This window comes from Protopterus annectens, chromosome 1.part0 (genome assembly GCF_019279795.1).
Source record: "Protopterus annectens isolate FY-2018-M chromosome 1.part0, PAN1.0, whole genome shotgun sequence".
In the NCBI taxonomy this organism is placed as follows: Eukaryota; Metazoa; Chordata; order Ceratodontiformes; family Protopteridae; genus Protopterus; species Protopterus annectens.
The window spans coordinates 1,726,888,819-1,726,912,248 of NC_056725.1; the positions used below are offsets into that span (position 1 = coordinate 1,726,888,819).

Here is a 23,430-nt window from a genome sequence, read left to right on the forward strand (position 1 = left end):
TTGAGATCCTAAACAGAGAGTTGATTGACCCCCAGTATCCCTTCATCTGAGGAGTCAGTTTTCCTGGAGGCTTTCAGTACTGGCCGGTCTACCTCCTGGCTTACTCCACCTGCTGATGATCTCATTGAGTTGGTTTGTTGGCAGGCATGGAAGGAACCTTACACAGTTGAACCCATACCCCAGAAGACCGGACAAGATTCTATCACCACCTTCAGGAAAAGAGTTTTGGGCTAAAGGGGTGTCCATTGATGCCATGGTCATGATGATACCATGGTCATGATGATGGCCACCAAAAGGGAACTTGCCAAACAGAGTTCCACTGTTCATCAGCTTAACAGGGAGTCTAGGGCAATGGGCAGGTTTGGGAAGCATGTCTATGCTTCATCCCCATTTGCCATAAGGTCACTGAACTGTTTGGGACATTTTACTAGTTTTTAATTTTTTTTTTTATTTTGTGTTTATTAAAGTTCAATATATTGTAGTTTTGCTGTGGAGCCACCTGAGCCAGCTTTTGTTTGGACATTTTACTAGGTTGCAGAGGAATTTGATCAATGAATTCTCAAATACCCTCTCAGGATCCATGTCCGCAGACGTCCAAGCATCAATTACTTTTCAGTTGGCTACCCTGCAATTTGTTTCCATGAGGCTGATTTTGCATGTAGTTGAAGGAGTCTCAAGGGCTGCGGGTTCAGACATTTCCATCAGGAGACATGCCTGGATGTGCTTATGTGATATTGTGGAGCCTTTCAAGTCGTCGTTCGTCAATGCTCCTTTTAACGGCACTTCCTTGTTCGGCCCCATAGTGAAAGAACTGTGTGTGAGAAGGATGGAAGACCCTGTCTGCAGTGGGCGTACATTTTTCAACTCCTTAGAGATTATTTTCGAAGAATCAACAATATGGTCAAAAGATGTGGTTCGGGAAATCCCAGGGTCTATTTCAGGGCACATGTGGAGGAACTTCTCCGTGGGTCAGAGGGGGAGCTCCAATGGTTGACACCACCCCTGTGGTAGTGGAGGACTGCAAAACCAGGGGTCCAGAGATTCTTTCTTTGACAGACCGTAACAGCGCTCCTGAAAGGAAACCTGAATGTCTATCTCTGGAGTTAGTTGGAGATCGATTATCCCTACACCAGAGAGCCTGGCTAGATATAATAAAAGATACCTGGGTGCAGAGGATTATTTCCAGAGGTTATATAATTCTCTTTTCCCTTCTGCCTCCATTCTCAAGGAAAATCCCCAGTGTACCACCCAGTCAGAGGAAAAAACCAACAATTCAAATACAAAGGCTGCTAGAAAAAAAAAAAAGAGTCATCCAAGATTTCCTGCCAGACCAGATAGAATCCAGAACTTACTCCAAGTTCTTTTTAGTGCCGAAGAAAACAAGGTACTGGAGACCAGTTTTGGATTTCAGCAATTTAAACAAGTCATTTCAACATGTCAAGTTTCGGATGGTAATGGTTCAGTCCATTCTCCCATTTCTGGGCAAGGATGACTGGATGTGCTCAGTAAACCTTCAGGATGCGTGCTATCACATAAAGAAGAATATTTGATCCAGAAGGTATTTACGCTTCTGGGTGGGAGCCAGTCACTACCAGTTTAGAGTTCTGCCCTTTGGTCTCACCACAGCCTCCAGGGTGTTCACCAAATGCATGGCAGTAGTAGCAGCTTACTTGAGACTGCAGGGATTCCGTGTGTTTGCATATCTAGATGACTGGCTCATTAATGCCTCAACTAGGCATCAACTGATAAGGGCATGAAATCTGGTGCTCCAGACTTGTTCTCACCTGGGAGTAACCATAAACTGCAAGTCTAATTGAAACCAACTCAGAATTTGGAATTTATAGGAGCAGTTTTCAACACAAAGTCAATGATAGCCTCACTGCCTTCCTCAAGGGTACAATCACAGGTTAGAAAAATAATTTGTAGTACCAAGATTTCAGCCCACTTGGTCCTTCAAGCTCTAGGATCAGTATCAGCGGCAGTAGCACTAGTACCATTAGCCAGATTTTATATGAAAATTCTCCAGTGGATGTTAGCAACTCAGTGGTCAGTACTTTACCAGTTTGTGTCAACCCAAATACAAATCACTCAGACATGCAAGAGAGATCTCAGCTGCTGGATTCAATCAGATCAGGTTCTACAAGGTCACCCATTTATCTCCCTGCAGTCCAGGGCCATAGTGACCATGGACATTTCCCACTGGGGGAGGGGAGGCATTTTCTGTGGAAAATAGTCCAAAGCACTTGGTCCTCCAAAGAGGCCAATTTGCGTGTCAATAGAAATGAGAGTAGTGCTTTTAGCATTGCAGGCCTTCCAGGATGCTCTTCCCTTAGAGACAGCTGCAATTCAAATGGACTATATGTCAGCAGTTTGATGCATCAACAAACAAGGAGGGACCAGATTTTATCCTTTGTGTTGAGAATTACTTGGAGTGTGGCAGTGGGTGATCTCATCCAACTGCTTTCTCATAGCAATGCACATTCTGGGGAAGTCCAGCGTGATAGCAGACAAACTAAGCAGGTACATTCTTCTATCTCACAAGTGGTCTCTCAAGAACAAAGTGACGGAAATGTTTTTTGTCAGTGGGCTCAGCTTTGCTGTGTTTTTTTTTATTTTCCCCTAAACAACAAATGCAGCAGCTACTTTACCCTAATCTCCCACTGGGGGAGTCACCAAGGGATGCCCTACTTCACAATCGGTCCCTTGATCTACTTTATACCTACCCACCAATCCCATTGATTCTGAAATGTCTGCAGAAAGCTGCCCTGTTGAAGAGCAAAGTCATCCTCATTGCACCTTACTGGCCTCGACAGATTTGGTTTCTCTTCCTTTGGCCTCACTTACGTTACCAACCTTGGATTCTGGGTCCAACTCCAGACTTCCTGTCTCACCCAACAGGCATGATGCATCCTGACATATCAAACCTCAGGCTGATGGCCTGGTTTCTGTAACTCCATTAATAGCCAGACAGTTGATGCTGTCCTCACCTGTCTGACATATACTTTTATCTTCTCATAAAACTTCAGCTCGAAAACTCTATTCAAGTAAATGGAAAAGATTTGTTTTCCGGGTGTAACAAAATCATGTTGAACCATTTTAAGCCCCGATACATAACATACTTGAGCTTTTAGCCCCACTTTGTAAAGAAGGGGCTAGTTCTTCAACGATTAAACTTCAATTAGCAGTGATTTCAAACTTTTACATTAGATTTAAAGGTTCTTCTGTAGCCTTTCATAAGTTTTGCAGAGCTTTCTTCTGAGGCACTCTCCTTTTAAGACCCCCCCCCCCCCGTTTAAGGACTCTACTCCCCCACGGGATCTCAGTCTGGTACTGCAGGCATTAAAACATTCCCCCTTTGAACCAGCAACTAAATGTGACCTTGAATATCTTACTTGGAAAACTGTTTTTCTAGTAACCATTACCTCTTCTAGACAAATTACAGAGATTCAAACATCTTCAAAACTGACATACTTGATCTTTCACAAAGATAGAGTGATGTAAACTAACAAATACCTCCCTCCTTCCCAAGGTGATGTCAGAATTTAATATCGATCAGTCCATTAATTTGCCAGTATTCTTTCCTAAATTTGCTAACTAGGACGAATATATGTTACATTTATTGGATGTTTGCTGTCTATTACATTTTACCTACATAGAACAAAAGACTCCAGGAAAGGAAAACCAGTTGCCAAAGTAACTTTAGCAAGACGGATACCTGATTGTATTTCATTTATTTATAACAAATTGGGTATCATCTTACTACAACTGGTATGGGCCCATTCAACTAGATTCATGGAAACTTCTTCAGTTTTTTATCCAGAATGTCCATGGGTGACTTATGTGCAACAGCAACTTGGGCTACTCCCTATACCTTTATTACTGATTACAAATTGGATCTGGTCTCCAGGGGTAGAGCATCATTTAATTCAGTTGTGCTCAGGAATATCTTTCCTTAGAGTCCACCCAGGATTATAGGTAGCTGTGCACTGTGTCCCATCAGTTGAGGATAGAATACAAATTAACAAATCTGTGTTGTCTGTTTTCATTCTTCCTTAACTTCCTGCCCATCATCCCTTTCCTTTATGTTCACAAATGTCTGGATGAATGAGCCATTAGAGGAACATCACTGTCTATACTGAGCTCCAGATATAGTTTTCTCCTATATATTCATGCATGTTAAACATTTCTGTCTGGTAAAAAATCAGCAAATAAGATCTGAGGTAGCTTTATGGGTAAGAGAGGAGCTTAAGAGTTTTTTTTTTTTTTTTGGTTACCATGAGCTTTAGTAATGGCCAAGTTGGATCTGAAGATCCGATCCTAACCCATCAGTAGAGGAAGAATGAAAATGGACAACACAGATGGAACGTTGTTAAGTACATAACTTCTTTTTTTTTTCAGGATTGCTCCAGCCAAGTCGAATAACATTCCTGAAGGCATGAGTAATTCTTAGAATCTTCAGTATTTCAGTAAATCTCTCAAACAGCATATTTCAAAGAAAATAAACATAACTACTTCAGACACACTAACAGATTTCTGCCAGGTTAGCTACTTTTTGCCTGCTGTAATAAACCATGTCTTGTCCATTCTCCATTATTCTGTTATATGATACAGAGCAGGGACTAATTTTATTGTTTTATTACAAAGTGATATGTATGCTACATCTCTCAAAATATTAGTGTAAGAAGCTTAGCAACACATTCTCATCTCTGTGCAGCATTTCTCCACTCTACAAAGTAAGTGGTCATATGCCGCGGTGGTACGGCGGTAGCGTTGTTACCTCACAGCAAGAGGGTCTCCCGTTCGATTCTCGGCATGGCTTGGGAGTGCCTTCTGTGTGGAGTCTGCATGTCCTCCCCGCGGTTGGGTAGCGTTCGAAAGACATGCGTGCGTAAATGGGCATGCTTCGTTGAAGGTTGGGCGTCGAGCTGGCACCTCGGCATTTTGTAAAAATCTACTGCCAGTCATTAGCGGACCGGAGTTCCGCTGTGGCGACCCCTTACTGGGAAAAAGCTGAAAAGACAAACAAACAACAAAGTAAGTGGATGTGTTTGTTACACAGCTGTTAAATGAACCTTAGATGTTATACTGCCTTTGCAGCTCTTACCTTGCTTGTTTCTGGTTATGATTTACTTGTTTTGTCATCGTTATTGTAAAACACACAGTAATGTGCATGTACTTGAGTTCTGCTTCATTAATCTCTTATTATCAGCTTGTATCTAGTTATTCTATATTCTTTAATGTGTGCCATTTAGTTATCTCATGTTAATTGTTCTTTCCTACAGGGCCTAGGTCTTGGCTGAAAAGGGTCCTCAGACCAGTTCATTTACCCATCAAACAAATGTTAAATAAAATAAATACAATGCATTTAGAGCTGTGTGTAGTACCTGACTCTGTAATCTTCATAGAGTAATTTACTTCCTTAGCCCCTCTAAATTCAGCCTAACAGGAATTATGTCATGTGGTATGTAAATAACGAGTGGAGGGTTGGTATAATGAGTAAGGTCTTAACCTTATAGATACAAGGTACCTAACTTAATTCTGAGCTGTGGTTATATGGAGATGTTTGGCTTAATGGTTATGGTCTTTACCTTACAGATACAAGGTTTGATTATGACCTCTGGCTATTGGTTAAGCACATAAAAGTCTGCAGACTGATGGCCTAGTATTTACCTCTGAACCTAATTAAGGGGCATGCATTCATACCGTGAAGTATAGGAGCTTCTGAAACTAGTTTCATTGTCATGTGTGGAATGCAACATGCTTCCTTTGTTGCTTCAAGTACTTAAATCCTTCCACAATTCAGAAATAATGTCAAAATCCTAAATAGAAACTTAGGGGCCTAGATGGAGAGATGATGAAATCAGCAAGTAAATATTGCAGGAACTGAATTCGTCCTCAAGTTTTGGTGAGTGCCTTCATGTGATGGACCCTGTTTTCAGAAAATCTTACCAAAACAACACTGATATATATATATATATATATATATATATATATATATATATATATATATATATATATATTGTAATTTACCTACCATATAGTAAGTGAGAGAGAAGTTAAATAATTAAAAAAGACAGCTGGGTGCATAGGTCCCAAGATAAAAAGTGTCCAGTCCTGGTGTACGCAGTTGTCCCAGGACTGAAAAAAAATTACAGTGTGGAATCCTTAAGATAAGGAAACATTCCAATAACTGTGTTAGGCCAGGCTCAGGGTGAGGATGGCACCAGCTGTTGTAGAAGAAATTAGTAGTCCACAAAAACTGACAGGACAAAAAAGAGCCATAAATATGTTAGAGTGGTCTATTGAGGAAAAGAAAGAAATTATATATTTAACTGTTAAGCAAGAAGCCCAGAATTTCCAAATAGATGATGTTTAGAAAGATTGAGAGAGAAATTAGAGGAAAGAAAAATTTGTGCACCAGAAAAATTGTCAAAAGCTTCAAATGCAGATTTATATTCATTAATACAATACATCCACAAAAAACATTACATAGATGAGGAAACTTGGGCCACCTGGAAAAAGAAGCAACAGAGGAAGTGCAAAAATATAAAGAACAAAATCCAGAGATTTTTGAAAGTTATAAAAAAAAAGAAACATGGATATGGGAAAGAAAATAGGTCTGATATAGTACAATATTTATGCAAAGAAGAATGCCAAACTAATCAGTACAAAAAAGCAGCTCCAAAGATATTTGAAGATAAATATTGGCAGAGGCACCCAGATGTGGAAAATGTTGCAATACAAAACATGACAAAAACAAAAGGGAATATAGAAGAGAGGATTAGCAAGGTAGAATTTGAACATATAGAAACTGAAGTTATGGATTACCTGCAAAGTGAAAAATTTAGTGTAGAAAATTCAACTCGGGTAATGTCACAACATGATGAGACAATGAGTCACCAAACTAAAGAGAAATAGGTGGAGCGAGAGGCGTTTGAAGACTTGTCACATGATGTTGATCTGAAGCCTTCTGTATGAATCCAGTACAAAAGTTCAGTTAAAGTTGCACAGTGCTGGCGCTGTCATCTTAAGGGCAGGAAAGCCAGATTAAAGCATATATTTACAGAGGAAAAATAAACACACATGAAGTCAATCAGTCTGGTCAAATGCCGGAAGAAAAAAGAACAACCCTCACTTCCTCCTTTTATTGTAAAGTACATGATCACATGACCTCTCTACAATAATGACGTCAGTGTAAGAGCACACATGCAATCACTCTTTTTTTGATAAGCCAACACACAGCAAGGGAAACAGTGAGAACTCTGATGTAGGCAATATTGTGGAGTGATGGGAAATTGATTTCCCATGTGAAGGAACAGCAGATGACGCAGTATGCATCTGAAGAGAAAATGTCACAGGGAAGATGTTCTAGAACTTTCTGTAGAATGCCCACAGGAAACAGGAAGCAAATAATGTGCTCTAAATTTAGAAGAAAATAATCTAATGGAAGTGCTACTTGATTTAGTAGAGATGGATAGCGATATTAAGATCTATGAAAGAAATAGATTATAGAAAGTAAATAAGACCCCAAATATTCAGATTCTGATAAAACAGATGAACACAGTAATCAAGACTTTAAGAGAAACTTGTGATATGATAGAAGTAAATAGGATATATTGCTGCCCAGCTAAATGAATAACAGATAAATTCTTACTACAAAAACATAGAGCAACAAGGTAAAGGGAGGGAAGAAATAAAATGCCACCATGGAAGTATCGAATAAAGAAAACTGTGAACAAATTAAGAATGGTTCCATTATTCTAACATAATTTATTTTTAGTGTTCAGTATTTCAGGATGACTTCTGCATGGCTCCCTATTGGAATGCTTGAACTCGAAATGCCAAGTACCAACAAGCCAAAATAAAAAAAAACAGACTGAAAGCACAGGAGAAGAACAAATCTTCAAAATTGCTCTTCTCGTTTAAACTTCTTTTTGCAGGGGCCCCTCTTTCACTCTCCATATCCCTCAAACTTTTATATGCCAACTATGAGATTGGCATACCTTGGTGAAAAGCGAATATTCTGAAAAATAGCATCTCAGACTTAATAAATATAAATGTGTTCTTTCAGCCATTCAGTCTCTGCATTACATGACTAGCTATAGTGAGTCCTGACATTTCAAATGAGTAACCTCCTGCACAGATGGTATGACAAGTTTTTAGCACAACATGGATATGTTTTGTACACAAGTCCCAGTATGTTTAGATTACTGTAAAAGCCGGAAGAATGAGGAATATAGAGATCTGCGGCTAAATCTGGTAGTGGGTGAAAGATCAGCAGAGTCATGGGAAAGGAAAGTAAGAAAAGGAGATTAGGAAGTGATTGGGGTGGGGAAGAAAAAGACACTGTTATCTTGTTCCATTTCCCACAGCTGTAAGATGAAAATATGTAAGAGTGCCTGGTTGGACAAATTGCTACACAATGAAACAGGAATTTGAAAATGTAGAACTGGAATAAAAGCATGGATTTAACCCACTTTTAGTATCACTAAGGAAGTGTCCACATAGATCAGCTGATAAAATAAGAATGTATCTCTCATTGCCCTTGAAGTTATTTTTCTACTGTTGAAAAACAGTTCTGGTAAAATGCCTTTTGAGGGCTAGAAAGATTGAGATTGTGCAACATAGTGTCAGATAGTACTGTCCTCTCTACTGCACAACTCTGATGAAATGCACATTAGCCATGCATAAACCACTTTCCCCATTGTGCAGGACCAGAACAATAATTGACAGTGAAGTGCAGAGTTTTCCACATAGCAACTTTACGTATGTAATTTAGTCTTCTTAAGTAAGTGTCTTCTTTACGTCTGCTTTTCACCTTGCAGCACAAATAACACTGGCAGTGTTTTTTTCTGCATTCTGGTCCTGTTCTAAGAGCTTTAATAAGTTATGCGCCACATGATGGCATGTATGCATGGTGTGTGTATGTGTATATATATATATATATATATATATATATATATATATATATATATATATATATATATATATATATATATATATATATATTTGGGATCCGAACACATGCTCGACTAGCATATGTCCAAATCATAGAACATCGAACACACATATACAAAAGTGCTTAACATTGACAAGCACTTCCGTGTATGTGTGCCTGTTTCGTAGTACGGACTACAGTGCGGGTAAGGGAAAATTACCTTTTCCCCACTATAGTGCAATCTCGGAGTGAGAATAATAAAGTAGGGGGGTTGTGGGGGGGTGCACCTGCAGAAACGTAGATTTTTTTTTTTGAACTACACATACACAGAAGCGCTTTTCGATGTTAAGCGCTTTTGTGTATGTGTGTTCGATGTTTTGTGATTCGGACATATGCAAGTCGAGCATGTGTCCTAGACCCACATATATATATATATATATATATATATATATATATACATATATATATATATATATATATATATATATATATATATATACATTTTCAGTTGTCAAAGTTCCTTTGCATTGAGATGTTTTTTTTTTTTTCAATGTAGGAACATCAACTTCACAAGTAATTAGCACAGCACCTCCTTAAATACCAACATATTGCAGAAGGAAAAGACACACTTTCCTTTTGAGTTGGTCACATGTAAACTCACCTGCTAATAGTACTACCAAGCACAGCTGTAGTACTCATGAACAGTGAACATAAAGCACACAATATTACTTGCATTACATGGAGAGATTCATTCTCCCCTCCACACTTCTCCTTGGGTAAATGTATTAACTCTACAGTCACAAAGGGCCCCACAATGAATTGCTCAGAATTCTGTTTAAAAGTCAACAAAACCTAATTTAACTGTAGCAACAGTCATGGATCCGTGCATTCAGTCAATTTCTACACACTTGCTGGTGGTCAACAAACAGCATGATAACCATATGTACATCCGAGCGCTCGCACACACACACACACACACACACACACACACACACACTATATGTGTGTGTGATGTGAGTAAGTCCCCTTTGGCACTGAAGCACTATAGGACTCATTTTGCTGAGACTTTCTGGCTCCTTTCCTCCTGGTGGGTTTATTTCTTTGGATTCAACCCATTTATATGCCATCACGTAAGATAACTGTTCTTATTTGTAACAGACACGTCCTTATTGCATTAATTTCCCTATGTGTGTGTACAAAGACAGGCTTTGTGAGCTCACTGTTCTTTAAGTTCCCTGTACTGCTGGAATTAAAACATCCAAATCGCTAAAGTTAAGTAAGCATTTCTATCCTAAGTCATAACTTCATCTAACCATTTGATTTATCTTAAAAATAACCCTAAATGAAACTCACCATCAAATATCGTAAACAACCATTTGGGATTCCCGATGAGAGAAGTCAGTCAGTAGAAAATCTGAGATGTATAGGACCCAAGGCTGAAATGAAGAGGATACTCCTTGTTTACCTGGCTGCTGAAGTCAGCACCACAAAGTCCCAACCATAACTCTCAACTGTCCAGATTTTCACAGACTGTACATATTATTGCTTAAAATCTTTGGTCTATTCCCTTAAAATTTGTGGTTTTCTGGCAAACTGCTGAGCATTAAAATTAATAAATGATGACATATTTGAATTTTAGAGTTCATATCCTTCAGAATATGCATGCTAATACAAATCCCTGTTATTCTATCAGCTTTCTAAGTTTATAAGAGCAATATTTAAAATGTGTCTGTGTATTTGGTCCTTTGATCCCCCATTATTTTAAGTTTTGTCAGTTTTGTTTTTCACTAAGAAGTTGACAGGTGTGTTCCCAACAAGATATTGGCAACAAATTCCTAGAAAAACTTTCCTACATCAGTGGGGGTTGGCATAATAGAGTATTTACCGTACAGATGTAAGATGCAGGGTTTGATCCTCACATGGGATAATTGGCTAGGCTTAAAATGACCCACAAGGACAGTTAGCCTAGTACTAACCTATGAACTAACAAATTAATACACTAAAACTGCAACAAATAGAATAATGAACTAAAGTGAGAAAACTGCTTTCCATTTCTGCCTTCCTAAGCCCTCATTAAAGTTATAAAAAATGTTGTTATAATTTAAATAATGAAGAAAAAAACAATGCATAATCTAGCCTGTGATCATTATATATGTATAATGAAGCAAGCTATAGACGGGCACATAGGTTTATATGAATGTTGATAAATAAAATGAAAAGATGTTGGAACTGTTGAATGGTGACACTAGTTATGAGGAAGTATGTTTAAATGACAATAATAAGAGCATATCAACAGCTAGATGAAGTTTTAAGTGACACGTTAGTGGCTGGACTGATAGGTCAGCGTGATTTGGCTTATTTAAAACAGCCCATCCATAAATTTTCTTTTATATTCAGGATTCCAAAAATATACAGTAATAGCAAGAATCCCCACATGAGACAAATCATTTCAGCTAGGACCTCTAAAACAGAGCTCTTAGCGGCATTTGCAGCGAGTCCGATTTAAAAATTCTGTTGTTTTTAGACACATTGTGTAAAGGATTCCTGGCATTTTTTAAGTAAATTGAAAGAATTTACATTTGATGAGGATGTGTGGCTGGTAACAAATAACATTAAAAGCCTGTACACAGCTATCCCTCACAGTGAGGTATCGGAGATGCATAGAAAGCAGTTGCTGACATCTGACTTGTGTCTGGCATATAAGGCATCCTCCAACCCAATGCAAATGGATTTACTGCAATTGAAAGTCATATGGCATCAGAATACCCATTCTAGGGATTTAAACAACTTCTGCAACATCAAAAATCAGATTGGAAGGACAGGTGTAGCTCACACAGGATACTGTTTCTCTGGAACAGACTCAACATTCACATACAACAAAGCTCATCCCTGCTCATATTCAAGTGCATCTTGGCTCTATGGATGGGAAACAAAAAAATTACCCCTGGACTGCCCCCTGTACTTATAATGGAGAGAAGCAGCTCCTGAATGCTTTATCTCATGCATGAGTCCCCTCAAATCATATATAGTAATGATTACGGCTAATGTCCTTCTGTATTACTGTTGCAGTATTCTTTACATAAGTGATCTCCTGCCAAGTATAGTCCAACATGTGGCCAGTATATTAAAACATTTAAATTTTATAGGCACTGTACTTCACACATATGCTCTCCATGAAAGATGTAGGGCATAAAGGTTATATATAGACACAAACACTCAGAACTTCTTTGCTACCAGTCTAAATAACATTGTCAAATGGTCTAAACACCATTCTACTGTGCTGGTTATCAAGCCATCTTCAGAAAAGTGCCCTGTTGGGGGTTTCTTCTATACCCTTTTTCTTTCTTAAATTGTATTTGTGTTCCTGTCATCCAAGAAGGGAAACTATCAGTGTGGGAGGCAGATTCCCCATAAAAACCTTCACAACCAGTGTTCTTTTTGTTAAGGCACTTCCCACAACCATAAGCCATGCTGCATCTGTCAAGACCCTTCATAGTTGCTTATCTTCCTTATCCATATACCTTGAGAACCAATGACTTAACCTGTTGGCCCAAGGTGCTATGGCAGAATCCTCCTATCCCAAACATCAGACATCTGCCAAAAAGAAGGACAAAAAAATCTAGAGCTGATCCAGATGCTTTTCAGGCTCTCTGAACATCTCTCTAGAAGCTTCCTCTGTCGTGACCCCATTTAGGAGGCCAGCATTGATCCGACTTCTTGCATATCCTCGGAGGCTTTTCTGACATCTGTACCAGATGTTGAGGAGAAACTTAAGCTGATTATTTCTGAGGGGCCAAGGTTCCTCAGATTTTGGTAAAGGAAGAGATTGACAATGATTATCAAATCTTGTTAAGGGTCTGAACCATCTTGAGGCTTTCGTGCAGACATTCCGCTCAAGAAAAAACAAAAAAACAAACTTATTACCCCTATTGTTAAAGATCCACAATGTAAATGGCAGGACTTTAGTCAGGGTCTATTCAGTGCTTTAATAGCCTTGAAACCCCCTTAAAGGGTGTTTGTCCCTACTCCTCCCTGGTCTTCCACCCCTGTTAAGAGGCCTAAGGAACTGGATTCCTCAGAAAAGGACTCTGGAGAGGAATCTCTAGCTTACTCCTTTCTAATTCCTTTCCCTCTAGACTGTAGTTCTGAGGAAGAGGATTCTTTGAGCCCAGAGTTCCCAATGGAAGAATTATCCTTTGGGGATACTATTGCTCATATGATGGAGTACTTCAAATGGGATTGCTTCTAGATCTCTGAAATTCAGAAGAAGATATTATAAGCTTTTACAGATATTCTTCTAAGCCATCTGCTGTTCATCCTGTTCTGGCTGCCCTTTCGGACACCTTTTGTGCTGCATCTGTGCCTCCTGATTCTCAACCCCTCACTCCTAAGAAACCTGGTAGGCTCTATAATGTGCCTGTGGATTGCAATTTTTTTATAAGTGCCCTTCTGCTGATCTTCAGTGGTTTCAGTTTCCTCTGACAAGCCTGCTAAGCTCTTGCCATCTACTAAGCTCCTTCCTTCACAAAAGGATAGTCGCTCAATGGAGAGGTTTGATAAACAACTATATACTGCTGCCACCTTGTCTTATATGGCTGTTAATTACTAAACCCACATGATCAGGTATGTTTTGGCCCTTCTTTCCCAGGTTGCTTCAGTGGTCTCTGACCTTCTTAATTCTGATGGGAAGCCTTCACTTCTTTCCCTCCTTGGATCCACTTCCTAGGTTTTGGTTCTGTGATGAGGCATTATTCTTGGCTATGTATACAGACTTTACCTGATGGTATTAAAGCCAAACTTTTAGATACACCTCAAGAAAATAAAAATCTGATGACCTATTTACGTCCCTTCAGGATAAGGGTATGGCCGTGCAGGGACTCAAACATATTTTTGTCTCTCTTATCCCCAAAGTCCTGAGGAATTAACCTTTGAAGTCTGCCTTTGTCCACAGACAGACTCACCCACCTCCCGAGAGTAAGAAGGGATCTAGGCGTATTCCTCTTGTTCAGTCCATTCAGACCCCTTCCTCTCAGAAGCCTTGTTTTCAGGGCAAGCCTGCCACCATTTGACAGTTGGCTTCCTCTTACATTTGGCCAGGTTCCCTGTCTCTCCACCTTTCTCTATTTCAAATTGGTATCAGATCACCTTTGGCTCCTGGGTGCTCTCTATCATTCATCAGGGGTATTTCATGGTTTATAAATCCCTTCCCTCCTTCTCATTTTCCAGAGGTTTTGCAGTCCCTTTTTGATCAGGGTCCACCCTTCCAATTGGGAATGGGGTTTTACTCCAGAATGTTTTTGGTTCCTCGAAAGGATGGTACCTGGAGACCCATTCTGGATCTTTCTCTGCTCAACACCTTTCTCAAGTGTCCCTTCTTTCTGAATGCTCTCTCTTTAAACCTTGTTTCCTTTTCTCCTTCCCCAGGGATTTGTGGTTTCCCTGGACCACAAGAATGCTTACCTCCACATCCCTGTTTACCCTGTGTTCAGGAAATGTTTTTGTTTCTCTGTTTCTTCCTATCATTTTCAGTTTTCTGTCCTTTGGTCTTTCTACTGCCCAAAGGGTATTCACCAAATGCCTTGCTCCTGTCATTGCCTTTTGCTTATTTTGAAGGATACAGACTTTCCCCTGTCTTGACCACTTACTCATTCAGACTTCTCTTCCAGCATTCAGTTGTGGGACTTGGACTGTTCCCTTCTTGGCTTCTCCTCCTGCTCTAAAGGTTTTGTTTATTACAACCTTTCTTCCAGTCTGTCCTTCCTCTGTACTCTCTTATGGCCAGGGAGTTTCTCCGGGTTCTGGGGTTTATGGCCTCCACTATACCCATGATTCCTTTCACCAGACTGCATATGAGGAAGCCACATTGTTACCTCAAATTAGAGTGGCTTCAACATTCCCACCCTCTGGAATCCCATGTTCCTGTTCTTCCTTGTCTCAGTGGATTCAGCAAATCTCTCTCTTTCAGTCCAGGGCTTCCCCTCCAAACTCCAGTTCTGTCTCAGGGATTGTATACGGATGCCTCAGAGCTGGGGTGGGGGGCCTCTTGCAGCCCTCTAAATTCCAAAGCTTAGCTTCTGGCTCTGCAAGCCTTCCTCCCCATTTTCCATCCTGACTCCCACAAATCCTTCACAGACAGTACCACTGTGATGCAGTATGTCAACAAGCAGGGGGTCACGAGGTCCTTGCTTCTTTGCAGATTAGCTGTTCGGGCATGGAATCTAGTTATCCAGTATCAGGTGACTCTTCAAGTCGTTTAGATTCCTTCAGAGCACAATTTAGTGGCAGACTGAGCAGGTCCAGCACTAAGATGCATTTCTGGACATAGTCCATTGGTGGGGTATTCTTCAGGTAGATCTTTTTCCTCCCTTCTGAAGAGACAACTTCATCTTCTCTGTTCCAGAGTACCAAGTCATCTGGCTTGGAAATTGGACACCATGTCTTTTCCTTGGGTGGGAATGTTACAATGTTACCTGGACTTCTTTACAAAGTCAGGCAGGACTCTTTCAAAATCTTGCTTGTAACTCCCTTTTGGCCCAGAAAGCATTGGTTCTTCCTTGGCCAGGAGCAATCATCACATGTTCTCTCACCGGGTGGATCTTCTCACACAATACAAGGGATCTCTTATCCATCCTCATCTGTCAGCTCTTCAAATGAACCTATGAACCTATAAGGGTTTGATTCTTTTTAGGCACCTCTTTAATGAGGATATGCTTCTGGTTCTGCAGGAGGCCAGGAAACCCTCTACCAGAAAATCATGCATGTCCAAATGGAAGAGATCTTCTGTCTGGTGCCTCTCTTGCTATCAGGATCCCCTTTTGGTGGGGTTTCCTCTAGTTCTGTTTTATTTGTGTGATCTGAGGCATGCTGGGCTGGCATATGCTTCAGTTAAAGCTCACCTTTCAGCAATTTCTGCTTCTCTGCCCTTAACTGCTCATTTGGCCAATCATTTTGAGGTCAAGCAGTTTCTTAAAGGTGTCCTATATTTCAGGCCATCCAGAAAGCCTATCCCTCCTTCTTGGGACCTCAATTTTGTATTTGAAAAATTAACTTGTGCTCCTTTTGATCCTGCTAGTTTAGCTTCCTTGCAACATTGTGCATGGAAGACTGTTCTTCTGTTAACTCTCACTTCAGCCGAGAGAGTATCTGAACTTCAGGTTCCCGTGGCCATTCCTCCTTTTTTTTTTCAGAGAGACAGGTTGTTTCTTCAAACTAATCTTTCTGTTATTCCTAAGGTGGTTAATGAGTTGTCATTGAATCAAGCTATTCACCTTCCTACTTTTTTTTCCCTTCTCCACACCTTGGATCTGCGTAGACAGCTCATGTACTGTTTGAAAAAAAATGAAGGCAGTTCGTAAGTCTAAGCAGCTTTTTGTTTCTTTTCATCCCAAGACTTTGGGTTTGTCTGTTTCCAAGCAAACCATCTTATCCTGGATTTCTATGTCCATTTCTTTTTATTATTCCTTTAATGGCAAGTGTTTGTCTTCCTCTATAAAAGCACATTCTGCTAGGCAGTTGATGCTCTGGTGCCTTTTGCAAGGGTTTGGATACCAATTCCATCCTTTAGGCTGCTACTTGATCCTCTGTTCATACTTTCAATAAACATTATAAACTGAGGTTGTTTCCAGGGCCAGGGCTAGTTTTGCCAGGGCTATTTTGCATGGGTTTTGGTGAGGGCTGCTCTGTGCCTTCCTCCTGCCAGTTTTTTCTTTTTAGCTCTTGCACTTTCCCTTCTGTAAAGACTACTGCAACAGTGATGTGGAAGGACATAATGCAGTTGTGTAAAATCTTACCATAACGGTAGATGTCCTTCTCTTCAGTGTTGCAGTATTCGGTTCTTTCCTCCTTCCCCTTGTTCCCAAGTTTTGCACCTGTACTTTTCTCGCCCTCCTGACCAAAAGGACCTTTCTTCCTCTTTCCTTCTGGATTTACATGTTCTCCTTTGTCCCTGAGACTATCCTTTTCCTCTAAGGAAAATTCATTTCTGAGTGTTTGCGTCTGTATGTCACCTTTATGTCCTATGTTTTACAGGGGGAGCATACTTGTGATATATGGCACCTATAAAATCTAGAGGCTTTGGTATACTGCCTCGAAGCTGAGCTGTCCTTGGCAGGAAAACTATTATGTAAAGAATACTGTAACTGTGAAGAGAATGACATGTACTGTTATGGTAAGATTTTACACAACTGTACTTTCTCACTAGGGGTAAGATATAATTATCAACCATGGGATGGGTGAGGCCAATCTAACACAAAGTGGGAGAGGTTAATTTGAGCACCAAAAGGGAAACTGGCTAAGATTAAAATGGCCCAGAAGGGCAGCTATCCTAGTTCTTACCTCTGTAACTATATAAGGTCTGAGGTTTGTAACTGTAGTAAAAAAATCAAAGCAACAAGGAAGATATTGTGGAAACAACTGGGTGGTGGGAATATACTCAAAATAGCTCCAGTGTTAAGCAGTGGGATTAGAGATGTATGCGAAGAACATATATTACATATATAAAACAAGAGCCCTGGCTGGGAACACACAGACTATCAAAAACTGAGATGGTAATATAGCTGTATGTCCACACACTCACACATGTGCACGTACTTTCTATATATGTGTAATATGTATGTGTGTGGATATATAAATTACCATACATACAGTGCATGTGTGTGTGGGTATATATGCAGGAGAGATTATATAGTTGTCAGTTTGTCATCGGTTGGTACTTGTAATTTTAATTCTGTTTATTTCAGTCATGATTATAAGTTTAATTCCTTTTAATGTTTAACAGTTGGTGAGTCGGGATCTGGAAAGCCAGTACGTAGTCTTGCCCAACATATCCCTGGTCCTGGAGGCATCGAAGGAGTTAAAGGAGCAGCATCTGGTGTAGTATCAGATCTGGCAAGGGCGAGACTTGCGCTAGATGAAAGAGGACAAAAACTAGGCGAACTAGATGAAAGGACGGCAGCTATGCTTGCTAGTGCTGAGGCCTTTTCTAAACATGCACATGATGTGAGTACTTCCTGAAATTTTTATTTGCTTTTTCTTTGTTCTAAAACATGTATATTTTATATTAGAGGATAAGTCTGCAAATATGGGTTATTTTGATGGCGAAATAACTGAAATGCACAATGTTTCGTGGAACTTGGGTATTTGTCTGGGGTTCCAAAAGAAACTTACTCCATAGAAGAATGAATTTTAACTCCCTGTTTTTTTTTTCAGCATTAGTCTTCCATTAATTATTTTTCACTGTCTTTAAACCATATCTTGTAGTCCCAGAAGCAATGGAAATATATGGGACCCAGTACTTTCTGTGCCTTTGTGTAGAGTATTAGCATAAGCAAAAATGCTACCACCACTGACCAGCTGTGACATGGAATTCATGGTTCAGTGCAACAATATTTTCTGGGTTAAATTATGCTGTTGCTTTAAGAGGTATTTTAAAGTTAAAGACAAAACAAGATGATTGATTAGCAAAGACAAAACAAGATGATTGATTAGCAAAAAAGTAGACATTTGATGTACATCTTTATAAAAGACTATGTATGCAAAATTAGATTTGATGACATTTTGATTTGATAAAAGATGAAAGCACTTACTACTAAACCTTTTTCACTATAATTCAGTATTATAGCTTTTACTATGGCAGTATATTTTATGTTTGTGATATAGCAGTTTAAGAAGTCTGAAATGATGTGTTACATGGTTTTCCAGATTAGGCTGGTAAAGCTAATGGGTTTTTAGTTTTGAGGATATATTGTGGGGCTCCCTTTGTGTAGGGACATAGCAGCTTCAGGGACACACCTCACACTATGGACTAGTGTACTGACTGAGCCCTGCTGTAGATGCATCTTCCTTTATGATGTACTCAACTGCCATATGCTGTACTTTCTTGTGCACCTTAAAGGATGGTCTTAAATTATTTTAAATAATGTGTTGCGTCTTTTCTCCCCTGCCTGCCAGTAAAAATTTTGTTAAGCCCAGTCAGATTATTCTGTTTACCTTTTACCTAAGTTAATAAATAAACAGTACGTGGATCAAGAAATTAATCTATCTTCACAAAACACTAGTACTTATATTATCATAACACACTAAGTAAATGTTTCATGAGGCATGTGTATTTTGGAGTTGCTGCTACATTGCATTATGTTCATTTAAGTACAAGGCCATGCTGGTGCCATCTCCATGGGAGAGGGGGATGAAGTCCTTGCAGTGATCCAGATGAGCTTAGATTGAGTAGCAACCCAGGAACTAGAGAAACCAGCAAACAATGGTGGCATGCAACATGCAGAATTACTAAAGGGTCTTTTGCATTAGCCAAAACTGCATTAGTTCTGTGTGTACAGCTGCAGAAATATGCATGCACACTGGTGAAGGAGTTCACGGGGCTGAACATGTTAGCTTCCATGGATGATGGCCATTCCAGTACTTAGTTATTTCGCTGTTAGCCTGGACAAAGATGGGACTGAATTTTACAGAATGGTCATGATTATTTAGAGTGCAATAATGTTGAACAGAACAGTGAGGTCTTTAATTATAGTGATCTTTTAGTTTACCCCTATTTACCCCACAAATCAGACAGCTCTCAAAATTCCGGTGGCAACCAGAAATGCATTCAGGCATGGCATGGACAGAATACTGGAGGGAGAGGAATAGGGAGGGGGAAATGAACAAGAAAGAGGTCGCAGCAGGAGCAAAGCAAATTATTAGATGAAGAGGATGGTATTTCCTTACCACCCAATGCAATATTACTAAATTACAGAGGCTTCGGTATATTTAATTATAGTTGTTTCCATATTAATAATTTTACTTTATTTGAAAATGGATTTCATTTTATTCCTCACAAAAAATGAATATTTCAGACCTACTAGTAGAACTAAAACTTTTTACTAGAAATTTGAATTTAGCTATTAAGTATCATGATGTGGGTCCTAAGTCATCTAGTTCTGAAGTTAGTTTAAAGAGGAGAAATGCATATAGTGCAACTATAAATAATTTGGTAGCCATGTTTGAAAAGGCTTGTGAAAAAGAGTTATTTAATATAAATATGCAAGGCAAGTACATTGTAAGCACTTCAGTCTTTCAAAAAGTGAATTAGAGTTATTACATACTTTTGTTAATTAATGTTCTATGAGAGTCATGAAACCTGAGAAAGGGGGTGGGATGGTACTAGTAGAGCAAGTTGAATATGTTGGAAACATTTCAACAAGTTCCAAGATACTGAGGTGTATACTGCAGTATCCAGGAATGATATGTATATATATATATATATATATATATATATATATATATGGTACAATTTTTTTGGTCAACAAGATCCCTAATATACTAAACTTATTTAGAATTCCAAAGGTTCATAAAAATATACTAGACCTCCATACATGCTGGTAGTAGCAGCACAAGGTTTGGAAACATATCCCGTTGCTATATTTGTTGACAGAATGCTGAAAGATGTACCCTGGAAAGTAGTCATATACTAAAAGAGTCATTGGAATTTTTAAGTAAATTAAATCAAGAATTTTAAAAAGAGAATATAATTTGTTTAATTGTAGATGTGTTTTATTTATTTTCTAGTATTTCCCATGAAATAGGCCTGGAAATGTTTAATGATGCCATGATAAAATACACACATTTAGAGAATGTGGTTATAAAACTTTGGTAGAATTGATGGAGCTTGTTTTATACAAGAATTTTATTTTTTTTTGAGGGGGCATACTAGACCCAGAATATAAGAATTGCTATGGATGTTGCTTATGTTTCAATAGATGGTAGTCTTCTAATGTTAGTTTAGGAGAACATCTTCATTTTAAACTAATCTTATATGGCCTGTTGGAATTTATATTGATGCTACCTAGACAACATTTTTGTTCTTTGGAAAGGAGACCACTTGAAAATTGTGGATTTCATATGTTTTATTAACAATAGTACTTTTTTAAAGTGTACCCATTCGTTTATAACTGACTAGGTGAATTACCTTGATGTAATTATTTCTGTTTTAGATGACTTTGTTGCCTTTGCAATATTCCATAAACCTATTTTTTTCAAACATTTATGTACACTACAACAATTGTCACTCTTGTATTTATAAAGAAAAACATAGTGAAAAGAAAACTAGGTAGAAATAATTCTACCTATGAATCATTTGTTAAGGAAAAACAGAAACTAGTAAAATGTTTTTAGGGAGGTTATACTTTGGACATGACCAAAAATCTCAGTGAAGACGTTAGTAGGGAATGAAGCAAAACTATACTGCCCTTTTAGGCACATCTAGTAGACATGACTTGAACAACTTAGTTACCAATGAAAGTAACACAACAGGGAAGAAATTTATGAGAGCCTTAGTTTTAAAGTATAGTTACAACACTCATAAAATTCAAGATATAGTATGGAGAAACTGGAATATTTTTAAAACTGATGAAGATGTCATTAAGCTAATAAGTGATGAACCAAATTTTGTATTTAGTGCACATAGGAATTTCAAAAAGCTTTTGGAAATGAGGAAAAAATATAAGACTTTAACATGGGGGCATGGAACACCTAAACTGTGGTGCTTGTAAACAGTAAGCAGTGCATGTACATTTGGAAATGGATCGTGTGGATTTAAATAACTGCTGTTTTTCAAAAGTTATTTTACAAAAAGGTAGTTGTAAGACAACTGGAGTGATTTACATTGCTGTATGCTCAAGCTGCCAAGCTTTTTACATTGAAAGACAGAAAGGATGTTATGTAAAATAATTTATAACTGCTGTTATGATATATCAGGGGAAACACTAATAGTGATTTGTATAAGCACACTTTGGAATATAAAGAATTTATAAAATTCACCTTTGGGATTACTGAAGTAGTTTTACCTGGTGAGAGGGTGGTCAGTGGGAGTCATAGAATACAAAGAGTAAATGTGGCGATTAAAATTGAATGATGCATCTCCACCAGAGTTAAATTACTATATTTCTTTTTGTTTTGTGTTCCAGTTGAGAGCAGCAAACATATAAAGGTCTAAATGGAACTATGTATTTTTTTATCTAAGAAATGAGCTACAATATTCTTGACTTTTCAACAGCCATGGTGGTGCAGTGGTTAGCATTGTCGCCTCACTGCAAGAGGTTCTCCCATTCAATTCTTGGCTGGAGCGCCTTCTGGGTGGAGTCTGCATGTCCTCCCTACGGTCAAGTGATGTTAAAGACATGCAGGTAGATGCGAACGTGAATGGGTGTGCCTTCTTTGAAGGTTGGGTGTCGGGCTGGCAACTCGGCACTGTAAAATCCACTGGCAATCATGAGTGGACCGGAGTTCCGCTGTGGCACCCCCTAACCAGGAAAAGCCAAAAGTCATATTCTTGACTTTTCAACATTAAGTTGTATACTTAGTAACAGTTATACTGTGTGTACACTTTAGATTAATATTTGAATAGTAGGTCTAATATTTTTTTATGAAAGCTCATCTTTTACATACTGTATTTTTAGTAAGAAATTTGAGTGCATACATTTATGGTTTTTAATATTTGTCAGTGACACTTGGTGTATTTGCATTTTGTAGATGCCTTTTACTTTAAGAGAGTTAATTGCTGATTAGTCACATGATTCCCCTTGGGTATAAATGAGCTGCTTGTTTAAGAAATTACTTTTTGGTTCTGAAGAAGTCCTATGATTATGAAGAATGAAAACACTTAACCAAACATTTATCTGGACTAAATACACCTGTTTTATTTTACTACCCTCTGTGTCATCTTTCTGCTCCAGTCACTACATGAGATTTTTTTGGTTAAAGATGGGACTACCAAAAAGATATTCCCATTCAGGAGGAGGAGATCCCTCAGGAGGGGGGGATATGGGATATTAGACAGGGGGAATAAATGTGGATATTAGAGCATCCAGCAGGTTAAAGGTAAAACCAATGTAAACAAATATATATTTTCACACCTTTGCAAATGGGATTATTTTGTATTGCCTGTTGCTTGACCAAAAGTACGAATTAAGTAAGAGATACTTAGACACTAAATACAAGAATTCAGTTATACCAGTATATCTTCCAGAGTGTCATTTCTACAGAGCCACATGCACTTACCTTTATTTCCCAGAACGGTAACAATTTTTTAAGTAATTCCCTAAAACCTCCACAAACAACTGAATCCTTGAAAAACATTGTTTGCTCTCTATCCTCTTTTGAGAGAGAGTAGGCTATGCTATATATTTCTATTCAAATTTTCAATTAAATGGGTTCTTGAATAGCATGGCCAAAGATGTCTGGGTACAGTCATTCTAATGATAGATGAAAACAAGGGGTTGCATGTTATGAATGCAAGATGGAAGGATTAGTGCAGAAAGTATGAAACTAATTTTTCACAGAAAGTGTGACAGGTCATTGAATCCATATTCCTACCAAAGTGGTGCCATTGAAAACATAGAAAGCATTCAGGAATTTCAGGAAATGAAATAAAAGAGTTATTATGGTGGGTCAAAAAAAGAGTTATGGTAGGTAAAAAAAAAAAAAAAAAACTAGGATGGCCA

At 38.7% G+C, this 23,430-nt stretch overlaps 1 protein-coding gene across 2 annotated transcripts in view; it reads left to right on the forward strand.

Moving 5' to 3' along the window:
- Window positions 1-23,430, forward strand: part of STXBP5 (syntaxin binding protein 5) — a 3,006,986-nt gene that overhangs the window by 2,981,650 nt on the left and 1,906 nt on the right. For both annotated transcript variants that reach the window (XM_044068842.1, XM_044068850.1), the window contains one exon: window positions 17,715-17,935. In XM_044068842.1, coding sequence (XP_043924777.1) covers window positions 17,715-17,935 — 221 coding nt within the window. The remainder of the gene's footprint in view (window positions 1-17,714; window positions 17,936-23,430) is intronic.